At 39.4% G+C, this 23,132-nt stretch overlaps 1 protein-coding gene across 4 annotated transcripts in view; it reads left to right on the forward strand.

Moving 5' to 3' along the window:
* Positions 1–23,132, forward strand: part of DIP2A (disco interacting protein 2 homolog A) — a 75,677-nt gene that overhangs the window by 2,876 nt on the left and 49,669 nt on the right. For all 4 annotated transcript variants that reach the window (XM_084872225.1, XM_084872227.1, XM_084872226.1 and 1 more), the window contains exons 2-5: positions 9,728–9,799; positions 14,903–15,022; positions 17,772–17,891; positions 19,713–19,922. In XM_084872225.1, the coding sequence (XP_084728351.1) occupies positions 9,728–9,799; positions 14,903–15,022; positions 17,772–17,891; positions 19,713–19,922 (522 nt within the window). The remainder of the gene's footprint in view (positions 1–9,727; positions 9,800–14,902; positions 15,023–17,771; positions 17,892–19,712; positions 19,923–23,132) is intronic.

The following is a 23,132-nucleotide window of genomic DNA, read 5'->3' on the forward strand; positions in this document are numbered from 1 at the left end:
GTCCTATAGTTCTTACGAAGATTTACTCAGATCGTTTGTGTGGAAGTTCTTTGAAACTGGTAAGGTTTTATTTATATAATTAAGGAGCGATTTATTAGTGTTTGCTTCTCGAGGTTTTATTTATATAGTTAAAGGAAGGTGTTAGTAATGAAGCACAGTCCTAAAGCAACTAAAGTTAGTTTCATTATCATTAGTTTAATATTTTGATCACATAGAAGTAAAAAGTGGGATTCACTTTGTCCTGTGCCACCTCCTTCCCCCTATTTTTTTTTTTGGGGGGGGCGGTTGGAGGAGATAAACTTTAATTCATAATAAAGTAATGGTCAAATAAGATAACTTCACAGTACTCAGGTTTGTCTGAATGAGACATTGCTTACAAGTTAGAGTCGAGCCAGGCCTGCATGGCTCAGTGGTTGAGTGTTGACCTATGAACCATGAAGTCACGGTTCCATTCCTAGTCAGGGCATATGTCTGGGTTGTGGGCTCAATCTCCAGTGTGGGGTGTGCAGGAGACAGCTGATTAAAGATTCTCATCATTGATATTTCTATCTCACTCTCCCTTCCTCTCTGAAATCAATAATATATATATATATATATTTTTTTTTTTTTTTATTGATATTTTACAGAGAGGAGGAAGGGAGAGATATAGAGAGCTAGAAACATCGATGAGAGAGAAACATCGACCAGCTGCCTCTTGCACACCCCCTACCGGGGATGTGCCCACAACCAATGTACATGCCCTTGACCGGAATTGAACCTGGGACCTTTCAGTCCGCAGACTGACGCTCTACCACTGAGCCAAACCAGTTTCGGCTCAATATATTTTTAAGAAAAAGTTACAGTTGACAGTGCTTGGCAGATTGGGGAGAATAGGAAACTTAACTGACAAAATGCTGCTTACCCGTATTTTCCGGCATATAAGACGACCCCCTAATTTTACAGTTAAAACATAGGTTTAGGCCTATATTCGCTGTATACGACTACCCCCTACTTCTGAGGCAACACCAGTTCTTTTTTTAATAGACCGCCTCTCTGACTCTGGCCAATCTGAGCAGGCTTTTTACTAGAACACAGTGTACATCTGAAAATTAGGGGGTCGTCTTATACGCCGGAAAATACGGTACATGGATGCTAATAGTAATTGATCGGTACCTGAACAATCTGGAAAATCCTGCACTACTTCCCCTCAACCTGTACATCAACAGTGACTAGTTGGAAGTATGTTCCTGCCTTTATTAGAACTCATATGTAGCCTTGTTCTTCAACATCCTCACTGGATTCTTGTCATCCACCGTTGTCACTGGGGAAGGTTCTGGTCTTAGGATGCACTGATTTCTACCTATAGGGCAGGTTTGCTGACTTCCGTTAGGGCAGTGGTCGGCAAACTCATTAGTCAACAGAGCCAAATATCAACAGTACAACAATTGAAATTTCTTTTGAGAGCCAAATTTTTTAAACTTAAACTATATAGGTAGGTACATTGTTATTAACTTAATTAGGGTCCTCCTAAGCTGGCCTTTGCTAAAAACTCAAGGGGCCAAAGAGCCACATGTGGTTCGCGAGCTGCAGTTTGCCGACCACTGCGTTAGGTTTTCTGAAGAAAATAAAGCACAGCTGTGGTCTTGCTCCCTAAATTTCCTTCTTGGGAGTCTACCTCAAATTAAGATGAGCATGAAGGGTGGAGCTGCACAGAACTCCACTCTTCCTCAGACCCTACCCCACCTGCCATGAACACAACTCAGAAGAATTCACATATGTGGCTCTTCGAAGCATATTAGGATGTCCTTGGATGAAAATGAGGTTATTAGAAGTATAATCTGACTTTTTAGGGGGGGAGGGGGAATTCCAAATAATGGGCTTTACTATTAAGTTACCTTAGATCAGGGGTCTTCAAACTACGGCCCGCGGGCCACATGCAGCCCCCAGGGGAGTCTGATCCTGCCCGCCAGGTTTTTTGGACAGTGAGCGCAGCCGAGGTGTTACAGTAGGAATTAGTAGTTCATATAGTACGGCCCTCCAGCTCTCTGAGGGACCGTGATCTGGCCCCCACTTTAAAAAGTTTGAGGACCCCTGCTAGATATACCACAACTAATTTTGGTACTGTACAGTGTCTTGGGGCTATTGCTTCTAAACTGTTTTAAAAACGTGGACAATGGTGCAAGATTTGTTTTTTGCTTTAGTGGCTTGCTGTGGTTTAGAGAGGAAATCCCTACACAATAGGCTACATTTGTCCCACTCCTGTTTCTTTATTCTGGTTATAGATCTGTTCCCTAACTTTAAACTCTTGTTTTTGTTTTCCTGCATTCTGATAATACTGGAGCCCCCGACTGTATAGTGCCAAAGGAAAAGGGGGAAAGCTCTGTGTGTGGGTGTAGAGGAAAGGATTTCTTTCACAAAGCTTTTACTCCTATTTAAATATCTTTAATTTATTTTTAAAAAAATATATTTTATTGATTTTTTTTCAGAGAGGAAGGAGAGGGATAGAGAGTTAGAAATATCGATGAGAGAGAAACGTAGATAGCTGCCTCTTGTACACCTCCTTCTGGAGATGTGCCCACAACCAAGGTACGTGCCCTTGACCGGAATCGAACCTGGGACCCTTCAATCCGCAGGCTGACGCTCTGTCCACTGAGCCAAACCAATGTTTTTAATTTCTAAAATTTGTGATATAATTCTTAGTTTTCCAAATGACAGACTGGCAATGTCTTCACATCAATAAACTTTTGCTGTGCTTCCTAAATATTTTGTGGTAAATTAAAGTTCTTGTGTGTCTAAACTCTATTCATTTATGTTAAAGCCCTGCCCAAGTGCCTTCTTATTTTGAGCCTTTCCTGATCATCTCTCATGTCGTTACTCTCTTGAAATTTCTTACTGCACTTGCTCCCCTTTTTGGAGTTCTTGCCCTTTTTTTTGCATTTGTTATTTATATAATATATTCATTCAGTAATGATTGCAAACCTGCTGGGTGCTAGGTAATGGTTTGACTGTCAAAAGTCTGGTTAAGTTCTGCACCATTGATCATAAGCCTTTGCAGAATATTGTATTAAAAAAGTATTGCAGATACACATTGCAGAGAAACGAAACATTTCAAAGGAAAGATAGGGTACAGTCTCCCTTTTACCCCTGGCCTCTATGCAGAGGCAGTGGCTTCCAGTATTTATTCTTGTGTTTCTTTCCAGACATAATCTGCCAGAGGTTCCCAAACTGTGGTTCCCAAACCTCTGGGGGGTCCCTGAGGTCCTTTCTGGAGCCTGTTAGAGAAAACTATTTTCAAAATAATTCTAAGATGTCATTTCTGTTTTTCCTGTGGTTATACTGATGGTACAAAGGCAATGATGGATAAAACTGCTTGTACCTTAGCACGAATTGTGATATTATGATGAATACGTGTCATTATATATCTGTCTTCGTATAGAATGTATAACACCAAGAGTGAACCATATGGACTGTGGGTAATCATGATGTGTCAATGTAGTTTATCAATTGTAACAAATGTACCACTCTAGTAGGGAATGTTGATAATGGGGGAGACTATGCATGTTTGGGGATAAGGGATATATATGGGAACTCTCTGTACCTTGCCCTCAATTTTGCTGTGAATCTTAAACATCTTAAAAAAAAAAAAAAAAAAAAAAGTCTTAATTTAAAAAAGTAAAATAAAAGGAAAAAACACCAACCTTCTGGAAATTCTGTAAGCCCAGATGATTTCACTGACAAATTTTATCAAACATTTAAAAAAGGAATAAAGCCCATTTTATATAGTCTCTCCTATATATTTAACTTTTAATTTAGAATAATTTTAGTCTCACAGTTGCAAAAATAGTACACAGAATTAATTTAGTTTTTTTGCAATACCATCTTACATAACCATAATACATTATCCAGCCATCTCCCATTTTTATTAATTACAAAGAATTATAAGATTATTGTACTAAAAACTTTAAAGAGTTTAAAAGTGTTTGAAATAAAAAGTGAAATCTGTCTCACATTTACCCAAAGCCAGATAAACAAATCACTCTTTGGGGTAACCAGTATTAGTGATTTGTTGGGCATCCCTCCAGAATATTTTCTGCATACACATAGATATACACATCTACATGTGTGTAAATATAGTTTTGTTTATTTTTACCAGTTCAATCATTTTGTATATGCATTGTTTTTCAACTTCCTGTTTTTCTCAGTAGGATATCAACATTAACACATGTGATACCCACATCCATCCCCCTCAAGTAATGGTGTTTTTTTGTTATTGTTGTTAATCCTCATACATTTTTCCATTGATTTTTATAGAGAGTGGAAGGGAGAGAAAGGGAGAGAGAGAAATGTGAGAGAGACACATTGATTGGTTGCCTCCTACACAAACCCATACCTACTGGGCAGGGAACAAACCAGAGACGGTTTGGTGCGCAGGCCCACACTCTACCACTGAGTCACACTGGCCAAGACAATAATGGTATTTAAAAAAATCTATTCTTTATTGATTTCAGAGAGGAAGGAGAGAGTGGGAGTGAGCGATAAAAACATCAGTGATGAAAATCATTGATTGGTTGCCTCCTGCATGCCCCTACTGAGGATTGAGCCTGCAATCTGGGCATATGCCAGACAATAATGGTATTTTTTAAGAGCCAGCAGTATTCTGTAGCAATTAGGTATGCCAGCATCTTTACTTCTTTCTTATTCTTTTTTATTTTATTTTTTTTAATTTTATGGACAAAGGTTTTCTCTCATTATTTGCTATTACCAGTAGTGTTCACTGCCTACCTTGTTTCTGTGACCTTGAGGAGTTCTTGAACTTTCAAGAGTAGGTTTTGGAAATTATGTTGATGGGGTTGGGACTTTTGGTGATATTTACAATTCTCCCTTGGTATGTATCCATAGGGTACTGGTTCCCTTGATATACCAAACTCTGCAGATGCTCAAGTCCCTTGTATAAAATGGTGCTGTATTGTATATAACCTACACACATTCTCCCATATACTTGCGGTCATCTCTAGATTACTTTTAATACCTAATACCATGTAAATGCTATGTAAATACTTTTTATACTGTATTATTTAGGGAATAATGACAAGGTAAAGCAGTATACATATTCAATATAGATGCAACCATCATAGACCTAACTACATAGTGCACAGTAGCAACCACATAACTTTTTTTTAATATTTGCCATTAGCTGTTGGTTGAATCTACAGACGTGGAACCCATTGGTATGGAGGGCCAACTTGTATTTGGGATTTTGCATTTGTAATCCTGAGTGAGCTTTGTTTGTGTCTGTGGAGGGTCAACCTGAGGCCACACATTGTATCTCTAGTTAGAGCAATGATTTTCAACCTTTTTCATCTCATGGCACACATAAATTAATTACTAAAGTCCTGCAGTACACCAAAAAATGTATTTTGCCAATCTGACAAAAAAAAGATAAAATTTTTTTTTATATTGATGTTTTGCTTTCACATTTCTATGTTTCTCTTTCCCTCTCCCTGGCATACCTAATTGCTACAGAATATTGCTGGCTCTTAAAAAATACCATTATTGTCCGGCATATGCCCAGATTGCGGGCTCAATCCCCAGAGAGGGAAGGGAGAGGGAGAGAGAAATATAGAAATGTGAAAGCAAAACTTCAATCGGTTGCTCCCAAATGCTTACTTCTGGGGATCAAGCCAGCAACCTGATCATATGCCCTGACTTGGGAATCCTTTCACTGCACAGGATGACATCCAACTAACTGAGCTATACAGGCTAGGGAAAAAGGAGTAATTTTGATTCATTCATACTGGATGGTTATTGTTGTGTTAGTTATCAATTTTTAACATTTGACAATCTAAGGGAAAAGAGGGTCAGTGCCCTGACTAGTTAGGTATTGCATTTAAAAACAATTCTTGCTCATACCAGTTGAAAATCGCCTACCTAGGGGACTGTTATCCCTCAGACCACCAGAGAAGCTAGTTATGAGGATGGGCCCTGGTGTTTTTCCAAAGCCCCCCAGGTACCTGGGAGCTATGATGTTGGGTCAGGATTACCCCAGTTCTGTGCAGTGTATTAGGGAATTTGGTTCTGCTGTTTGCCAGAACACTTGGATTCAGGTCCCTTTTCTAATAGCTTATTACAGTCATGCACTGCTTAACAACGGGGACCCATTTTGATAAATGTGTCATTATGTGATTTTGTTCTTGTGAGATCATCACAGAGTGTGCTTACACATGCCTGGATGGTATACCCTACCACACCTAGACTGTGTGGTACCGCTTACTGCTCCTAGGCTACAAGCCTGTATAGCCTGTTCTATACAAACAACGTGAGATTAAATCAGACACAAGAGAAATGATGCAAGTAGTTAAGAGATGGTAAATATGAGATGTATGAGACTGCTTATCAGCTACTGTTTTACAGTATACTTTTTCTTTGTAAGTAGAAATAGTACACTCTTAACAATAAAAAATATAGGGTAGTAAACACATAAACCAGTAGCATAGTTGTTTATTATGTATTATGTGCTGTATGCAATTGTATGTGCTATATTTTTATACAACTGGCAATGCAGGTTTATTTATACACCAGCATCACAACAAACATGGAGCATGTTGCCCTACAACTTATGATGTCACTAGGTGATAGGAATCTTTCAGCTCCATTATAATCTTTTTTGTTAATCCTTAACCGAGGATATTTGTCCATTGATTTTTTTTTTTTTTTTTTTTTTTTTTTTTTTTTTTTTGAGAGAGAGAGAGAGAGAGAGAGAGAGAGAGAGAGAGAGACAGAAAGACAGAAGCAGGGGGGCGGGGAGAGACAGAGAGAAACATCGCTATGAGAGAGACACATTGATTGGTTGCCTCCCTTACACACCCCAACAAAGGCTGGGAGTTGAGCCTGCAACTGAGGTGCATGGCTTTGACCAGAATTGAACCTGGGACCCTTTCCGCCGATACTCTATCCATTGGGCCAAACTGGCGAGGGCTCCATTATAATCTTATGGGACTGCCATCATTTACTAAAACATTGTTTTGCAGCTATGATTATAGTCTTGTGTCTGGATTCTATTTTGAAATTCTTTGCTCTTTGTGTGGGTGGAAACTTTGCATTCAATGGGGTGTTGAGTTAGTGTGTAGGTTGATATGTGAAAATTTAGTAACTGGGTTACACATGAAAATGTGTGGCTGGTTATGTTCAATTGGTTCAGTAAAAAAAGAAAAAAGACAGCTTTCGGGATATCATGAACATCGATATCTTTCGTTTCTGAATGCTCTTTATCATACAAATGTAAATTTGAAATGGGAACATAAGAAACTTTCTAGGAAATGAATACTTAATTTTTAAATATCCTGTAAAAGCAAATGCTTTGTAGTGATTTATCAGTTTTAGTTTGTATAGCAGTATTTATTGTTCATTTAAATTTTTATTTATTTATTCATTTATTCATTTATTTATTTATTGTAGAAAAGCAAGCAAGAATTTATTGACCACAGCAAAAATATATGTAGGACAGTGAAACAAGGAAGGGCATCAAAAAAGCAACAGGAGAGCCGAGGCTGGGCTGCTTTGGCTCACTGGCAGGTCAGAGAAAGGGGGCCTTGGAGACGGGTTCAGGGGGTTAGCCCAAGACTAGCTGACACTGCCCATTGCTCCCCTGGTTACAGGCCTCATGGAGTCCATTAGAAGTTAGGGGATGTATGCCTGTGGGGGAAGGAGAGAGGGAAATGGCATGGATCTGCTCCCTGGAGGGAGAGTGCCCCTATTACATATTTTTATATATTCCAGAGGAAACATTTTTTTTTTAGTAGATATTGCTTTGAAGTTGTTTGCAAGTTGAAATATAATAAATGAAATTATACAATCATATCCTGGATCTGATCAGCGTCTCTAAGTGTCCTCTAATGAGTGGGTAGTACAAGGACAATGTACCCCCCAATGCAGTCATCAGTGGATTGTGTGCTCATTGTGAATAGGTTGGTGTTAAAATGGAGTGTTTAGAGAACAATATAGGCAGTAGAGTGAGATAATATACCATTGAGGTAAAGCAAAAATACATGGACACATGGCAGTATACATTCTGTAGATCATTCAAATTAGAAGCCACTAAATGCAATGGAATAGTTTTCTGTGGTGGGGTTAGGGGAATAGTGGGGGCAGAAGGGTAAATAAAAGGAAGGATATATGGAATAACTTGAGGAGCTCTCTGGGGAAGGCCTGACTGAATGAGCTGTGATCAAAGCAGAAGATCCATGCAAGATTAGGGAGCTCTTCAGGCCACCAGGGATTTGTGGTAGCCTGACCCGTCTCAGAGCAACTGCCTGCTTGGTGGTCAGGATCCAGAGCTTCCCTGACCTCAGACTCATCTTCTATAGGATGGCATATTAATGTCTACCCAGTGGCTTTCAGTGAGGCTTAATTTAGATGGAAAAGGTGTTGGTTTTTGACACAACAAATCCTGCAGTCAAGAATTTATCTAAAGGAAATACTTGTGAAACACGCAGTAATAGCAGCCTGACAGCTTTGGGGTGAGGAGGGTGGAGTGAGGGAGCAGGGAAGGGGGGAGAGGAGGGCTTGCAAAAACACTATAAGCTTTATATTGAAGACAGTTCACCCAAAGAACAAGCTGCTAATGGAACTTGTAATACATATTTCTGGTTTAAATGAAGTCTCCAAAGCATGACAGATCCACTATGAACACTCAAGTTCTGTCTGGGAAACCATGTGTTGTGTTTAGATTGAAAATTTAAGATTGTATTTCCTATCTTGTTTCTGGTTGGTTTAATCCACTTTTAGGCTGTTCTTTTTCTTTTTCTTTTTATTTATTTTAAGATATATTTTATTGATTTTTTTTACATAGAGGAAGGACAGAGAGTCAGAAACATTGATGAGAGAGAAACATTGATCAGCTGCCTCCTGCACTCCCTTCTGGGTATGTGCCTGCAACCAAGGAACATACCCTTGACCAGAATGGAACCTGGGACCTTTCAGTCTGCAGGCCGATGCCCTATCCACTAAGCCAAACCAGTCAGAGCTAGGCTCTTTATAGTGTATTTTCCTGAATCCTTACCAGGGACACCCCATGGCTATTAGGGTTCATTTCCTATGTCCTGTATACTAGTGCTTCCACATCTTGAACCTGTGAAGGAATCACTGTGGGAGGGTAGGTTCTTGGTAAAATACAGGTTTGGATTCTGTCAATCTGGGGCATCTCTTCAGAATCAGCATTTTTGACGAAGCTCCTGGGGATGCTGAACATAATTTTTAGAAATTGATTTATTATATACATACAGCAAAATTCACCCTTTCTGGTGTGTAATTCTATAAGTTTTTTACAAACAAGGTCATGGAACAACCACCATAATAAAAACAGAACAGCTTCATTATCCCCCAAAATTCTGTAGTCCTCCTTTGTTGTCAACCTTTCCTTCACTCCCATACCCTGGCAGTCCCACTGTCTGTTCTCTGTCTTACAGTTTTATCTTTTCCAGAATGTCATGTAAGTGGTATTTTGAGCCTGGCTTCTTTCATTTAGCAATATGCATATAAGAGCTATCTAAATTATTCTATGTATGAATAGTTTGTTCTTTTTTATTGCTAAATATTATAGTATTTCATTGTGTGGGTGTGTCATGGTTTGTTTATCCAATCACCTGTTGAAGGACATTAGTATTTCCAGTTTTTCCATTATGAATTAATCTTTAATTAAAATATTTTGGAACTTTAGAAGAAATATTATTCTTTTTCATTATTGTTTTAGGTGACATCACTCAGAAAGGATATGAAAAGAAAAGGGCAAAGCTACTTGCACGTTTCATACCACTTATTCAAGGTAAGCTCAATACACTCAATTTTGTATCAATTATATTGTCTCATAAAACTTGGTTTTAAAACTTAACATTTGTATGTTTCCTATTTTTTCTGTATTTCCTATTAAGAAGGTCTGGGTGAATAATGTGTCTAATATTTAATAATAAGATCTAAAGGCATAGATTATAATTTACAGCTCTGGTTTGGTATAGATCTCATTCCCAAATAAGATTTATTTTATTTTCATGAATATAGAACATGATTATTTTTATGATTATAGTAAGGAACATTTTCTTACTTAGGTTTGAAACAAATATTGTAAAGATGTCAGTTCTTCCCACCTAAGATTGACCTGTAGAGTTAGCACATTCATCATTTCATCAGATTTTTTTTTTGTGTGTGTATGGAATTTAACAATCCAATTCTAAAATTCATATACAAATTTAAAGGGCCAAGGGATTCAAAATATGCTCAAAAGAGAAGAATGAGGTGGAAAGATTTGCCCTATCAGGGTTTGAAGCATTCATTCATCAGTAAGACAGTGTGACTTGGTACACAGGTGGACAGCTGGATGAACAGAGCAGAACAGGGAGCTCAGGCACAGATGTGCATGTGGCAGACCAGGTTTATGGTAAAGACAGCATTGCAGGTCATGATGCTGGCCCAGTTTCTTAGCATGTGTGAGACACAAAACATTGGACACAAAAATCAGTTCCAGTTTATGATAGGTTTTCATGTGGAAATCGTATAGGAAATTGTCACCATCTCGAGATTGGAAGGATTTCTTAAGCCTCTAAAACTACCAAAAAGCCGCAACTATCAAGTAAAATGTTAGTAACATGGACTCCGTTAAAATTAGGAATTTTATTTTATCAAAAGTTATCATGAAGAGATTACAGACAACCACTGAATGGAAGAAGAGAAGTGGAACACAAATAACTAAAAGCAGCATTGTCTGAAAGAACTTTGTGGATAATGGAAGTGTTCTGAGGCTATAATGTCCACTGTACTGAATACTAGCCACATAGACCTCTGAGAAGTGTGCATTATGGCTAGTAGTGGGAGACTGAATTTTTAATTTAATTTTAATTAATTTAAAAGTAACCAGAAAGTTATCCAACATGATTAAAATAGAAGGAGCCCCGTAGAAAAATGGGCTGAAGACTTGAGTAAGCATTTCATAAGAGGGAACCTTAATGGTCAGTGAGCAAATGAAAGGGGCTCAACCTGAGCAATAATCAGAAATGCCAACTAAAGCCTAACCTATATCTGATTGTTGGAGAGGTTTCAGATTGTGGGAGTGTGGACAGCTGGTGTTACTTGGTAAAGCTGAAGAAGTCATAGTTAATCTACAATTCTCCTTCAGGTACACAGTGCCCTCGAGAAACTTTGAAGGTTTGCCTGTGTTTGCCTGTGCACAAGAGTGTATGCTATATCCTTCAACTGCCAAAAAAACTCGAGTACTACCAACAGAATTCATATAGGGGAAAGCTGAAGATCTGCATATATCAGCAAGGATGAAACCCATAAACACATGGGGAAAGAGGATAAAAGAAACCACTGCAAAGGAAAATAGGCAGTATAAGTTAAAAACATCCCAAACTGCACTATTTTGGAATCTTTATGTAGTTGTTAAAAAAAACAAGGTTTTCATTGAAGTCAGCATGCGGCTTCATTGTGGAGTGAGACTATATTGTGCAGGGTATCCTGAGGCACTTGGGTGTTTATTTCTCTTTTTCTTTTGTTTCAAATCTTTATTTCAGGCTTCTTGATTAAAATTTTTTTCTTTATTGATTAAGGTATTACAAATGTGTCCTTATCCCCCCAACCAATATGGTTGTTACATCGATTGTTTCCTTATAATAATTTTTAAATTGAAAACATGCTTTAATGTGATATATTTGACAGTCAGCAACAAAAAGAATAGTGAGGAGTCTCTTTATATTCTGACACTCATTCCTCCAAAATAAAACAAAAACAACCTCTCTGTAAAATTGGAATTTAAGGAAATGGTGGACACACTTGACAGCCCATTTGCAAACATGGACAGCTGCCTTCACACTGGGTGATCACATACTGTAGTGTTTCCATCTTATGCAGGGTGAGACGGGAATGCTCACTGTGCCCATTCTTAGGCCATTTTTTTTAGTGGTCTCTGCCAGTGCAATGGAATGGGAAACAAAACAGGATAAACATCTTCAGTTATAGATGGTGTTATGTTTGTTATACCTTGAAAATTCAGGTGACTGCTTATTAACTATTACAATTAGCAAGAGTTTTGTATTTGATATAAGATAGATATGTAAGAATCTATAGCTTTTCTCTGTAGGATTTTTGTTAATGAAAAAAAAAACTACTTATAATGGCAATGAACTTTCAATTGCTTATTAATACATTTATCAAGGAAGCCACAGAACCTATATTGGGGTCATAAAATTTATTTGAAAGAAATAACCAAGACACTAAAATAGAAGAAACACCAAGGTCCTAAATGGAAAAATGTAATATTATAAAATGGGCAGTTTCCAAATTAATGTGTGAACATAATGAAGGCCAGTAGCTGATTCCACACACCCCTCCTTTTTCCAGGCCCCTCATAACTTGATTGGAGATAATAACCCATTTGAAGGAAAGTTCTGAGAGTAGCCAGTACATCTTTGAAAAGGAATACAGAGAGAAAGAACTGGCCCTCAAGATGTTAAACATGACTGTGTGCACTTAGTTGTCACACAGGAGGGTCTTGGTGCAACAACAAAAAGAATAGTGAGGAGACTCTTTATATTGCTATTGGCTTTGTTTCTTGTGGTTGAATAAAATTACTCTACGTTCATATTGGAGTTGAGAATGCACAGAACTTGATGTGCTGTGGATTATAAAAACAAGTGTGTTGCAAATTGATGTACATGCAAATGGACAAGAAAATCAGTGGAAGAGAAAGGAGTCTAGCAGTGACTCAGGAGCATTCAAAGTGGGGAGGCAACAGAGCTGGGATCCTCTTCCTCTCCATTGTTAGTGAACATAGACTTCAGAAGGACTACCCCTCTAAATTGTAAGATACTATAAAATTCATTTCAATAACCATTGAGTAGAGGTTATAAGATAGGAGACCTAGACGTTGGGAAGGAAAAGAAAAACTGGTATAATTGGTCCCTAGAAATGAAAATATTTCAAAATGACTGAGCTGCCTACCACCAGCTCAATGCAGGGCATTGTCCCCAGTAGAACAGGGCTTCCTGCAGTTCTTTTGAGGGGCTTATTATCTGGGTGAAATGAATAGAAATTCAGATCAGTGGAAATATGAATGGGCAATAAGCATTATGTTCAACTTTAACAGTAGATAGGGAAATGTAAATTAAAGTGAACAATTTTTCTCCTATCAGCTTGCCAAAATTCTAAAACTTTTTATAGCATGCATTGCTAACAAGGATGTGGGGAAATGATACTTTCATACATTGCTGTGAGAGTGCGAATTGCTGTAATCTTTTTGGAAAGTTACTTCTTGATATCTGTTAAAATAAAAAATATACCTATTCTGTTATCCATTAATTTATTAATGAGTTTTGTATCTTTGTTGAATAAATGAATCTATCTGAAAAAATCAGAGTTCCCATAATTTGGAATATAAGTCTTAGGGATGTCCATTTGCATGTACATCAATTTGCAACAAACCTGTTTATAATCCACAGCACATCAAGTTCTGTGCATTCTCAACTCCAATATGAACGTAAAGTAATTTTAATTAACCACAAGAAACAAAGCCAGTAGCAATACTGGTTAGTTTGCTATGGATGCACATGTATATGTATGTGTATGTGTGTACATGGATGGTCAAATTCTGAAGAGCTAAACATTGATTTCCAGAAGGGTTTCCATTTTCTAGCACTAGTAACTGACACCCAAAAATGTAGTCTTGAAACCAACAGTGACAGACTCTTTCTGCTCACATCTACAGTTTGGCTGGGCTGGAGGGCAGCTGCATCCTATCCACAGAGCCAGAGCCTGTATATTGGGCTCCCCAGCTGGGAGACTTGGGGCCAAGAACAGGGCTCCTGTGCTGCTTCTATCCCCTTCTCTCTCCCTTTGTTCTCTCATGTGTCCTCTCTGTGTTGTCACTGAGAAGGACATGTTGACACAGGTAGTATGTATCGTTTTTCATGACTGGCCTCGGAATCACTCCTGCTACCCCGTGTCCGTTGGATAGTCACTGACTACCACGGTCAAGGCAGGGATAGACTGCCTCTTTTCTGGGAGCAGTAAGGCCTGGAGGAGCCAGTAGGACTGAAATCCTGCTGGCTACTTTTATGAGACATTTTGAACCAAAGGCTAAATTAAGCTGATTATTTTGATGATGCACAATTGAAGGCTTTTCTTTGTGCTGTTCTCAAATATTAGCAAATGAGGTCTCAGATAACACCAGGAGTTTTGTTTAATGACCCTGCACACTTGTACCCCATTCCTTGACTCATCACATGCTGTCCTGAGGACCTATGTAGTCAGGGCGGTGGCCATGAGTATAGAGAGCCATCAGCATGTTGGGTGTGGAGACATTGAGCATGGGCTGAGGCAGTTGGGCCTGAGTCCGAACACTGTGATCTGCTGTTATCATTGTCATCTGTGCCTCTCTCTTCTCTTTCTCCACCAATCCACTTATTTTCTGCCTGTGTCTAAGGATGACTGGTGACACTCATGATTGTTTAGTGGGCTGTTTCTCACTGAGTGTACTGATACCATGGACAGTATCAGGAAACCTGACTCAGATCATTTCAGATTCAGGAAATGTTTAGGTGCAGAAATACACTCTCAAAGGACCTTCTCTAGAATCTGCCTGAGCAGCTGCATGTGTGATGCTTATGGGGCTCAGGATTGGGCTGTGTGATGGTCGTCTTTCCTGCGAATGGTGGATGATGACATAAGCCTGGGTTGGCTGCTGTGAGGAAAGAGCTGGAAGTGGGCATTCATGGCTTCCCCTTGATCTCCTGACTTGGTCTTTAGGGTGTGAAGGCCAACATAGGGTGTGTGTGCTCAAATAATTGTTTTTGGTATAGTGTGTGCTATTTAAAATGGGCTTTTCCACAATTGGAAAAGTAAATGGTGTCACAAGACATACTATACAATTGTGTTTCAGGAGTGGACACATCACTTCAAGCAGAGCCTAGGATCCCGGGGCCCTCACAAACCATGGCTGCAGCACCTAAGCAGCAGAAGCCACGGCCCACCAACTCACGGGATGAGCGCTTCCGGTCAGGTAGGGATCAGAGGCAGCAGACCTCCACTCTCCACTCTAAGTCGTTGGGTTATTTCTTTCTTGCTAAAAATGTCTGCTGAAGAAACTACCTTATAACCCAGTGATTCTACTTCTGGGTATACGTCTGAAGAAGCCCAAAACACTAATTCCGCAGAATTTATGATCCCTGTGTTTATTGCAGTGTTATTTACAATAGCCCAAAAATGGAAACAACCCAAGTGCCCATCAGTAGAAGAGTAGATAAAGAAGTGGTATATGTTATTACTCAGCCATAAAAATGGAATGAAATTTTGTCATTTTCAATAGCATGGATGGACCGTGGTAGTCAGTGGTAGAGAATATTATGCTAAGTGAAATAAGTCAGTCAGGGAAAGACAAATACCATGTGTTTCACTTATATGTGGAATCTAAAGAACAGAATAAATGAACAAACAAAATTGAAACAGACTCATGGACACAGAGAGCAGACTGATAGTTGCTGGGAGATGGAGGGATTGGGGGACTGGGTGTAAAAGATGAAGGAATTAAGTTGTAGAATCAAAACAGTCACAGGGATGTACAGCCTAGGGATTATAGTAACTATGTATGGTATCAGGCAGGTACTGGAAAATTCCAGGGGAGCGCTTTGTAACATATATGATTGTCTAACCAATATACTATACCCCTGAAACTAATACAAAATATTATTGCATGTAAATTATATGGAAAATAAAATAAAATAAAATTTTAAATGGCCATTTTGTCTTAAGAATATCTAAAAAGAGCATTAGCATTTTAAATGTTATGTCAATAAGGATGTGTGATGAAGGGATTTGAGAAACTTTTGATCAGATAATTTCTTACCAAATTAATATAAAAAAACTTTCTCACACTGATAATTGTTCTTTTCTGATAATTCTATATAATAAAGAGCTAATATACAAATGGTTGTCATGCCCTCACACCATCAGACACTCAATACTGGGGAGAGAGGAATGGGGACCAGCCAGGCACAAATGAACTAGTGAGAGAAGAGTGGGGACTAGCCAGACACAAATGAGCTTGCAAGAGAGGCATGGGGACCACCCAGGCTGCGGCCCAGGAGAGGGAGAAGCCTCCTGTCCTGCAATCCTGGGCGCCTGTGACTGTGGCCTGGGGGAAGCCTGCCCTGGTCCTGGGGCCCTGTGACCAACCAGAGGAGGGAATCCTGGGTCCTGGGTGTGGGGTGAGACAGGCAGTTAGGGGCGATCAGGCAGGCAGACAGAGGAGTTAGGGCAATTAGGCAGGCAGACTAGCAAGTGCTTAATACTAATTGTGGCTTAATACTAATTGTTGAAATCAGTAGTGTTAGTCCTCCAAGTTTGTTCCTTGTTTTTGATCCGATGTATGTAATGTGTCTTTCTTCCTCTGGAACTTGTAATATTTTCCTCTTTATCACTGATTTTGAGTGATTTGATTATGATGTGTCTTGGTATAGTTTTCTTAATGTTTATTGTGCTTTGTTGAGTTTCTTGGATCTGTTGGTTTATACCTCTGTTGTATTGATATTGTCTAGATTTTTAGTTCTGGGTTATTTTACCTGATTTTGTTTGTTTCTAAGATACTAATCAAGTTTAAAGTGTGTGCTCTATCTATTGTATGGGTTCCTGGATTTGTCTCCCTCAAGCACCTTCTTCTACAAGAGTAATGTCCTTCTATTTTTTTGATCCTTCAAGATGGTTTACTTTTTCTCTGAGAGTTTTAAGAACTTTCTTGTTGCCTTTGATGTTTGTAAATTTCTTTTAGTATGTTTAGGTGTGAATTTTTCATCTTTTTTTTTTTATTAGCACTTTATCAGCCATTTCATTGTAAGATTTTTAATTTTTTTCTACTTTTTATTTTTTTATTCCTAACCCAAGGACATTTTTTCCATTGACTTTTTAGAGTGAGGGAGAAAGAAAGGAAGGAGAGAGAGAAGAAAGAGAAACATTCATGTTAAGAGAGAGACATCAATTGGTTGCTTCCTGCACGTGTCCCAACAGGGGCCAGGGACAAACCTGCAACCAAGGTACTTCTTGTTCGGTAATTGAACCTGAGACCTTTTGGTCCAAGGGCTGATGCTCTAACCATTGAGCAAAACTGGCCAGGGCTTAAATATTTTAAAAACACCTTGTTGAAGAAAAAATTTAACTGTACAAAAGTGGTCTCATGCACTTCTTTTTAAAGTTATTATTATTTTTAAATTCTCACCCAAGAAAATTTTTCCATTAATTTTTAAAGAGAGTGGAAGAGAGAGGGAAAGACAGAGAGAAACACATCGATTGTTTGCCTCCGGCATGAACCCTGACCAGGCCGGGAAGGAGCCTGCAACTGAGGTATGTGCCCTGAACAGAACCCAGGACCCTTGGGTCCGCAGGCCCACACTCTATCCACTGAGCCCAACTGGGTAGGGCTGTCATGCACTTCTTTTTGTTCTTAGTATGTTTTTCTAGAGGAGCAGGGTAAATCGTTTAGAGTAGTTTATGCTGACTACTGGAGACATATTTAAGTTCATTTGTTTGATCTTATTTTCAATTTTGGGGGATTTCTTTTTTATTTAGTTTTCATTTATAACTATGAAAAATATTCATATAGTTCTGAAGTAAAATCTACAAACAAAGGAATATTTAAAGAAACCTAGGACAACATGTGGGACCCATGAGTAGATACACTCAGTGAAAACCATGAAACTTAATTTTGTTACTTCATAACCAATTTTATAAGAAGTGTTTTTTCTGCTTTTTCTATATAGATGTTCACACTGAAGCCGTGCAAGCAGCTTTGGCCAAATACAAAGAGAGGAAGGTGCCTCTGCCTTCGAAAAGACGGTCTATTCTTGTGCATTCTTCTGTGGAAACCTGCACCCCGCCAGGTACTGATAAATCTGGGTTGGGAATGGCCCACAGGTTTTTCTCATGCTTGGTGTCATAACTTAATTTCCCAATGAATTGGAATATTCTTCTTTTTTTTTTTTTTAAATATATATTATTGATTTTTTACAGAGAGGAAGAGAGAGGGACAGAGAATTAGAAACATCGATGAGAGAGAAACATCGATTGGCTGCCTCCTATATATCCCCCACTGGGGATTTGCCCGCAACCAAGGTACATGCCCCTGACCGGAATCGAACCCGGGACCCTTCAGTCCGCAGACCAACGCTCTACCACTGAGCCAAACCGGTTTCGGCTGGAATATCCTTCTGACCTGTAGTATAGAGTGTGTAGATTTTAGTTGTGTGTGTGAGTGTGTTTTTTTAATAGAGATTTTCTTTTTTTTTTCTTTTAAAAAAAATATTTTTTATTGATTTTTTACAGAGAGGAAGGGAGATGGATAGAGTTAGGAACATTAATGAGAGAGAAACATCAATTAGCTGCCTCTTGCACACCTCCCACTGGAGATGTGCCTGCAACCAAGGTACATGCCCTTGACCAGAATAGAACCTGGGACCTTTCAGTCCACAGGCCAACACTCTATCCACTGAGCCAAACTGGTTGGCTTGTTTGTTTGTTTTTTACTAAGATGGTATTTATGTTTTTTCAGGAAGAGATGAACCTAAAATGAGTACTCAGTAGAATGCAAGGGTTTCCTGGATTAAAATTTTTTAAATTATTCACTCATTTACTGTGTTGTTCCCAGGCCATAAATGGGAGAGTAGAAGGCTATCTAGAGGGTTTTTTAATTTTACTTCGTTGTTACTACGATTAGAAATGAAACCTTTAAATGGAGTTTCTCTTCGTCAGTAATGTTTTTAAAGCTTCCTATTAAACTATCCCATGGTGTTGGTTTAATGACTTCATATTCATGTATTTCTGTTGCCTATGTTATTAAATAAGTCCTGAAACTGGTGACTAAAAGCCAACACCAGATTTACACAAGATAATTTAGTGGTTCTGATAATTTTTACTTGATAAAAAAGGAAAAGTTTTTACTGTTAAAAAAAATCTTAGAAATGTCTGTCAAATTATTTGTTTTACTAAGTATAATTATAGATACTACCCAGTTTTTGAATAACTTTAAAATAATTGTGAAACCTATAATAAAATGCAGTTATGAAGACTTGATAGACCCTTATTCCCAGTTAATTTTATTGACTGAAGCAGTTGTTTTGGGGAAGGAATTCTTTCCAGAGCTCATTCCTACTGTGCAAGCATGTCAAACTCGCGGCTGGCAGGCCACATGCCTTGTTTATTTAACATGCTTTTGATGCAGGTGAATAGGGTAAGGCCTGGAGGGATGTAGGCTGCAGCCTCCACAGCCACTCACCTCAGGAGGTGAGCTCAACCTTCCCTGTGGGGTGCCCAGCCGTGTGAAGGTGGTGTGCGGCTTGGACGTCCTTTAGCAGCACTGTATGTTCACAGAGCACTTGGAGTCTCCTTTGATACTTGGGACACCACCAAGGAATGCGCTGAAGCCATTTAGGAATTGGGATTGCCTTCACTCCCAATGTATTGTGTCCTGAGACTAAGTCCTCTGGGAGAAGCTGGTGTCATGAAGCCAGCTTTCCCAGGTAGGGTCTTGTGGGTTTTACAGTTGGTTGATGCAGGCCCTTCTAGATTGAGGGTGACCTTTGAGATGACCCCTTGGCCATGTGTGGGCACAGCGCAGGCTGGGAGGCCTGAGTGCCAGTGTGGGACCCTGCCCTCCTTGGTGACCCATACCTACATCATGCCTGTCGTCGTTATTTTGACCACAGACACGTCATCTGCCTCAGAAGATGAGGGCTCTTTACGGCGACCCGGGCGACTTACCTCCACTCCGCTCCAGAGCCATTCCAGCGTCGAGCCCTGGCTCGACCGGGTCATTCAGGGCTCCTCCACCTCATCCTCCGCATCCTCCACCTCATCTCACCCGGGAGGGAGACCTGCCGCCGCACTCGCAGGCCTCATGGCCCACACCCACATAGGTTAGTAACAGCTGCTGTGGCCCCTCTAGGACAGGGGCACCTCTACACTCATCAAGACCCCCTTTCTCTCTTTCATCTGGGAAATGGCTTTTGGTAACAGAAGTGGTTCTTGATGCTTCTATGATTTAGTGATCACAGATACTGTGACCTGTGGGCCTTCTGAGAGAAGTGAATGGTGTTTCTTGCTGCCTCTTGCTCTGGAGCAGGGGTCCTCAAACTTTTTAAAGTGGGGGCCAGATCACGGTCCCTCAGAGAGCTGGAGGGACTATATGAACTACTAATTCCTACTGTAACACCTCGGCTGCGCTCACTGCCCAAAAAACCTGGCGGGCCGGATCAGACTCCTCTGCGGGCCGCATGTGGCCCGCGGGCCGTAGTTTGAAGACCCCTGCGAGTCTGGAGGGTGGGCTGGCACAGGTGGCCGGTGCAGGGCTGATGATCAATTAGGTGTGACCGTGGCTGTTCCTGATGGTCACCCGTGGCCTGCAACCTAGACATTGCTCTTTACTTGTGTGCATAGCTGGAGTCCCTGAGCTTGGGAGGTCCAGGTTAAACAACCCCTCAACCTGAATAGGGATGTCAGTTAAGGTTAAGTCATAAAGATCCATGGAACTTTTCCAAATCATTCAGTCTTTAAAAAGTATTATTGTGCCCAAACCGGTTTGGCTCAGTGAATAGAGCATCGGCCTGTGGACTGAAAGGTCCCAGGTTCGATTCTGGTCAAGGGCATGTACCTTGGTTGCGGGCACATGCCCAGTAGGGGGTGTGCAAAAGGCAGCTGATCGATGTTTCTTTCCAATCGATGTTTCTAGCTCTCTATCCCTCTCTCTTCCTCTCTGTAAAAAAATCAATAAAATATATTTTAAAAAAAAGTATTATTGTACCCCTCTGTTTTGTAGATGTGTAGGGGACAGAAAGTTAGGTTAATAACCGACCTGAGATTGCAGAGCTGGCTTAGTGTTGAAGCCACGCTGACAGTTTTCTTGATTTCTTTTTATTTTCTTTGCTGATAGATACTGTTCTGCTAACACTGAAACGGTGCACCTATGACAGGCTGGTGTTTTCAGTGGGGTCACAACGGACAGGCTCTGGGCTCAGGTGCTGAGCTTTTTCATGTACAATCTTGGCCATTTGACTGGACTGAGAATAAATGGATGGCTGGATTGGAAGTAAATTGGATGTTCTAAGTGGCCGACAGTGTTAGTCTCACCATCCTCTGAGGGGATGGCACTGAGTCTTTTCATTTTAAAATTTGTTGCATCAGTGCATGAAGCACATTTCTCTTAGATGAGAACTCACATGCCACACCATGCTTCCAGTACCCAGAGACCTCTGGGTGGCAGGGTAGCTGTCAGGGCTCCCAGGGCAGCGTGTTTCAGGAGAAAAGATCCCTTGGTCAAACAGCCTGCCCACATTGTTTTGGTAGCTTTCCTGGGTGTCCTACCAATGGCCACTGGTTACTGCCCACCTTTCCTCAAGGAGATCGACAGTGGATAGTTTGAAAAATAGTTTTTACACTGATGTATTAAAAAATTGCCCACAGGTCAGAATGTTTAGCCAGTCAGCCTTCAACTTTCCAGTTGTGGGTCTTTCAGCAAAGCATTTGGCTATAAGTGTGTTTGAGTGAGGTGTTTCCATTCTCGGAGAGGCTCTGATTGTGAAGATTCATGAGGGGGATTCATCACCTCTCAATGAGGACTCCTGGCCTCTGTGTCCCACCCCCCTTGCTTGACTTTGCATACACACTGTGATTAATTCTAGTAACTTCTAAAAATTTTAACTTAGGCTCTGTTTGATACCATACTGTGATTATAGCCTTCATATATTATATGTTTACTGGGTATAGTTGCTTGAATTTCTGAATGTGAAAATACTCAATTTCTCTCTATTATAAAAATCATTCTTTGTTTTAGTGTCCAACACTAAATTGAGTTTTTCAATTTAGGTTAAGGAAAGAAATACAAAAAGAACAAGAATATTTAGATAAAAAATTTGAGGTAGCATGTATTAAGTAAAAGATAATTTTAAAGATATATTATTTTCAATATTGGATTAAGGAAATCAAATACAGAAAACATTTGGACACAAATATAAATACATATATTTAATAGGACATCTATTAAATACATCTATTTAATAGACTCAACTGTAATTATAATGTTAAATATATGTATTTATATTTGTGTCCAAATGTGTACTCTTTTATGCAACTATTTATTTATTTAATAATGATTTTTTATTATTGAAAGTATTATATTTGTCTCTTTTCCCTCCCCATTAACCCCCCTCTTATGTCTGTTCTATGCAATTATTTTAGAAACTACTTTTGGTTAAGATTATCACTTATGCCTTTTTCATGAATACTGTTAAAATCATTTATTCCTTTTGTTAGATTTAGAAAGATGGGGAGATTTATGGCTGATTTCATAAACCTCAAGCTTTTTCAATGTTTATGAAAGCTCTACAATTAAAGTTAGATTTTCCCTCCTGCTGGTGTGGCTCAGTGGTTGAGTGTCCACCCATGAACCAGGTGTTTACGGTTTGATTCCTGGTCAGGGCACATGGGCTCAATTTCCAGGGCGGCATGTAGGCGGCAACCGATCAATGATTCTCTCTCATTATTAATGTTTCTATCTTTCCCTCTCCCCTCTTCTCTGAAATCAAAAAAATCATATTTAAAAAAGATAAAATTAGATTTTTCTAACTGCTATTTTCTGCTGTGTAAATAGTGAGTTTGTGTTTTCCTTCCATATAATTTCACATTTCTGCATATTTTAAAATTTTATTTCTGAGTTGTGAAATGATAGTTTGATTATCAGAATTTAAAATACTAGCATGCCATCTGATGGCAGGAGCATTCATTAGAAGATTAAACAGATTATAGGTCACCACTGACATAGGCTAATATCGATTTCACAAGTAGACAATATTTGCTCTAGTGTTATGGGAGGGCACACTTTCTGGTAGTTGTGCAGACATGGTGCCTTTCGTACTGGGAGACTCAACTGTAATTATAATGTTATAGCAACTTACAGTCAGCCAGCATTCTGATCAGATTGATATCTCCGCCATATAATGAAAATTCAACACAAAAATGTACTTTCAAACAGTGGAAGGGAGTAACTTCAAACATTTTCTTTTTTTTTTTCTTTTTTCTTTTAAAATATATTTTATTGATTTTACACAGAGAGGAATTGAGAGGGACAGAGA

Source organism: Pipistrellus hanaki (genome assembly GCF_964339955.1).
Source record: "Pipistrellus hanaki genome assembly, chromosome: 2".
Taxonomy (NCBI): Eukaryota; Metazoa; Chordata; class Mammalia; order Chiroptera; family Vespertilionidae; genus Pipistrellus; species Pipistrellus hanaki.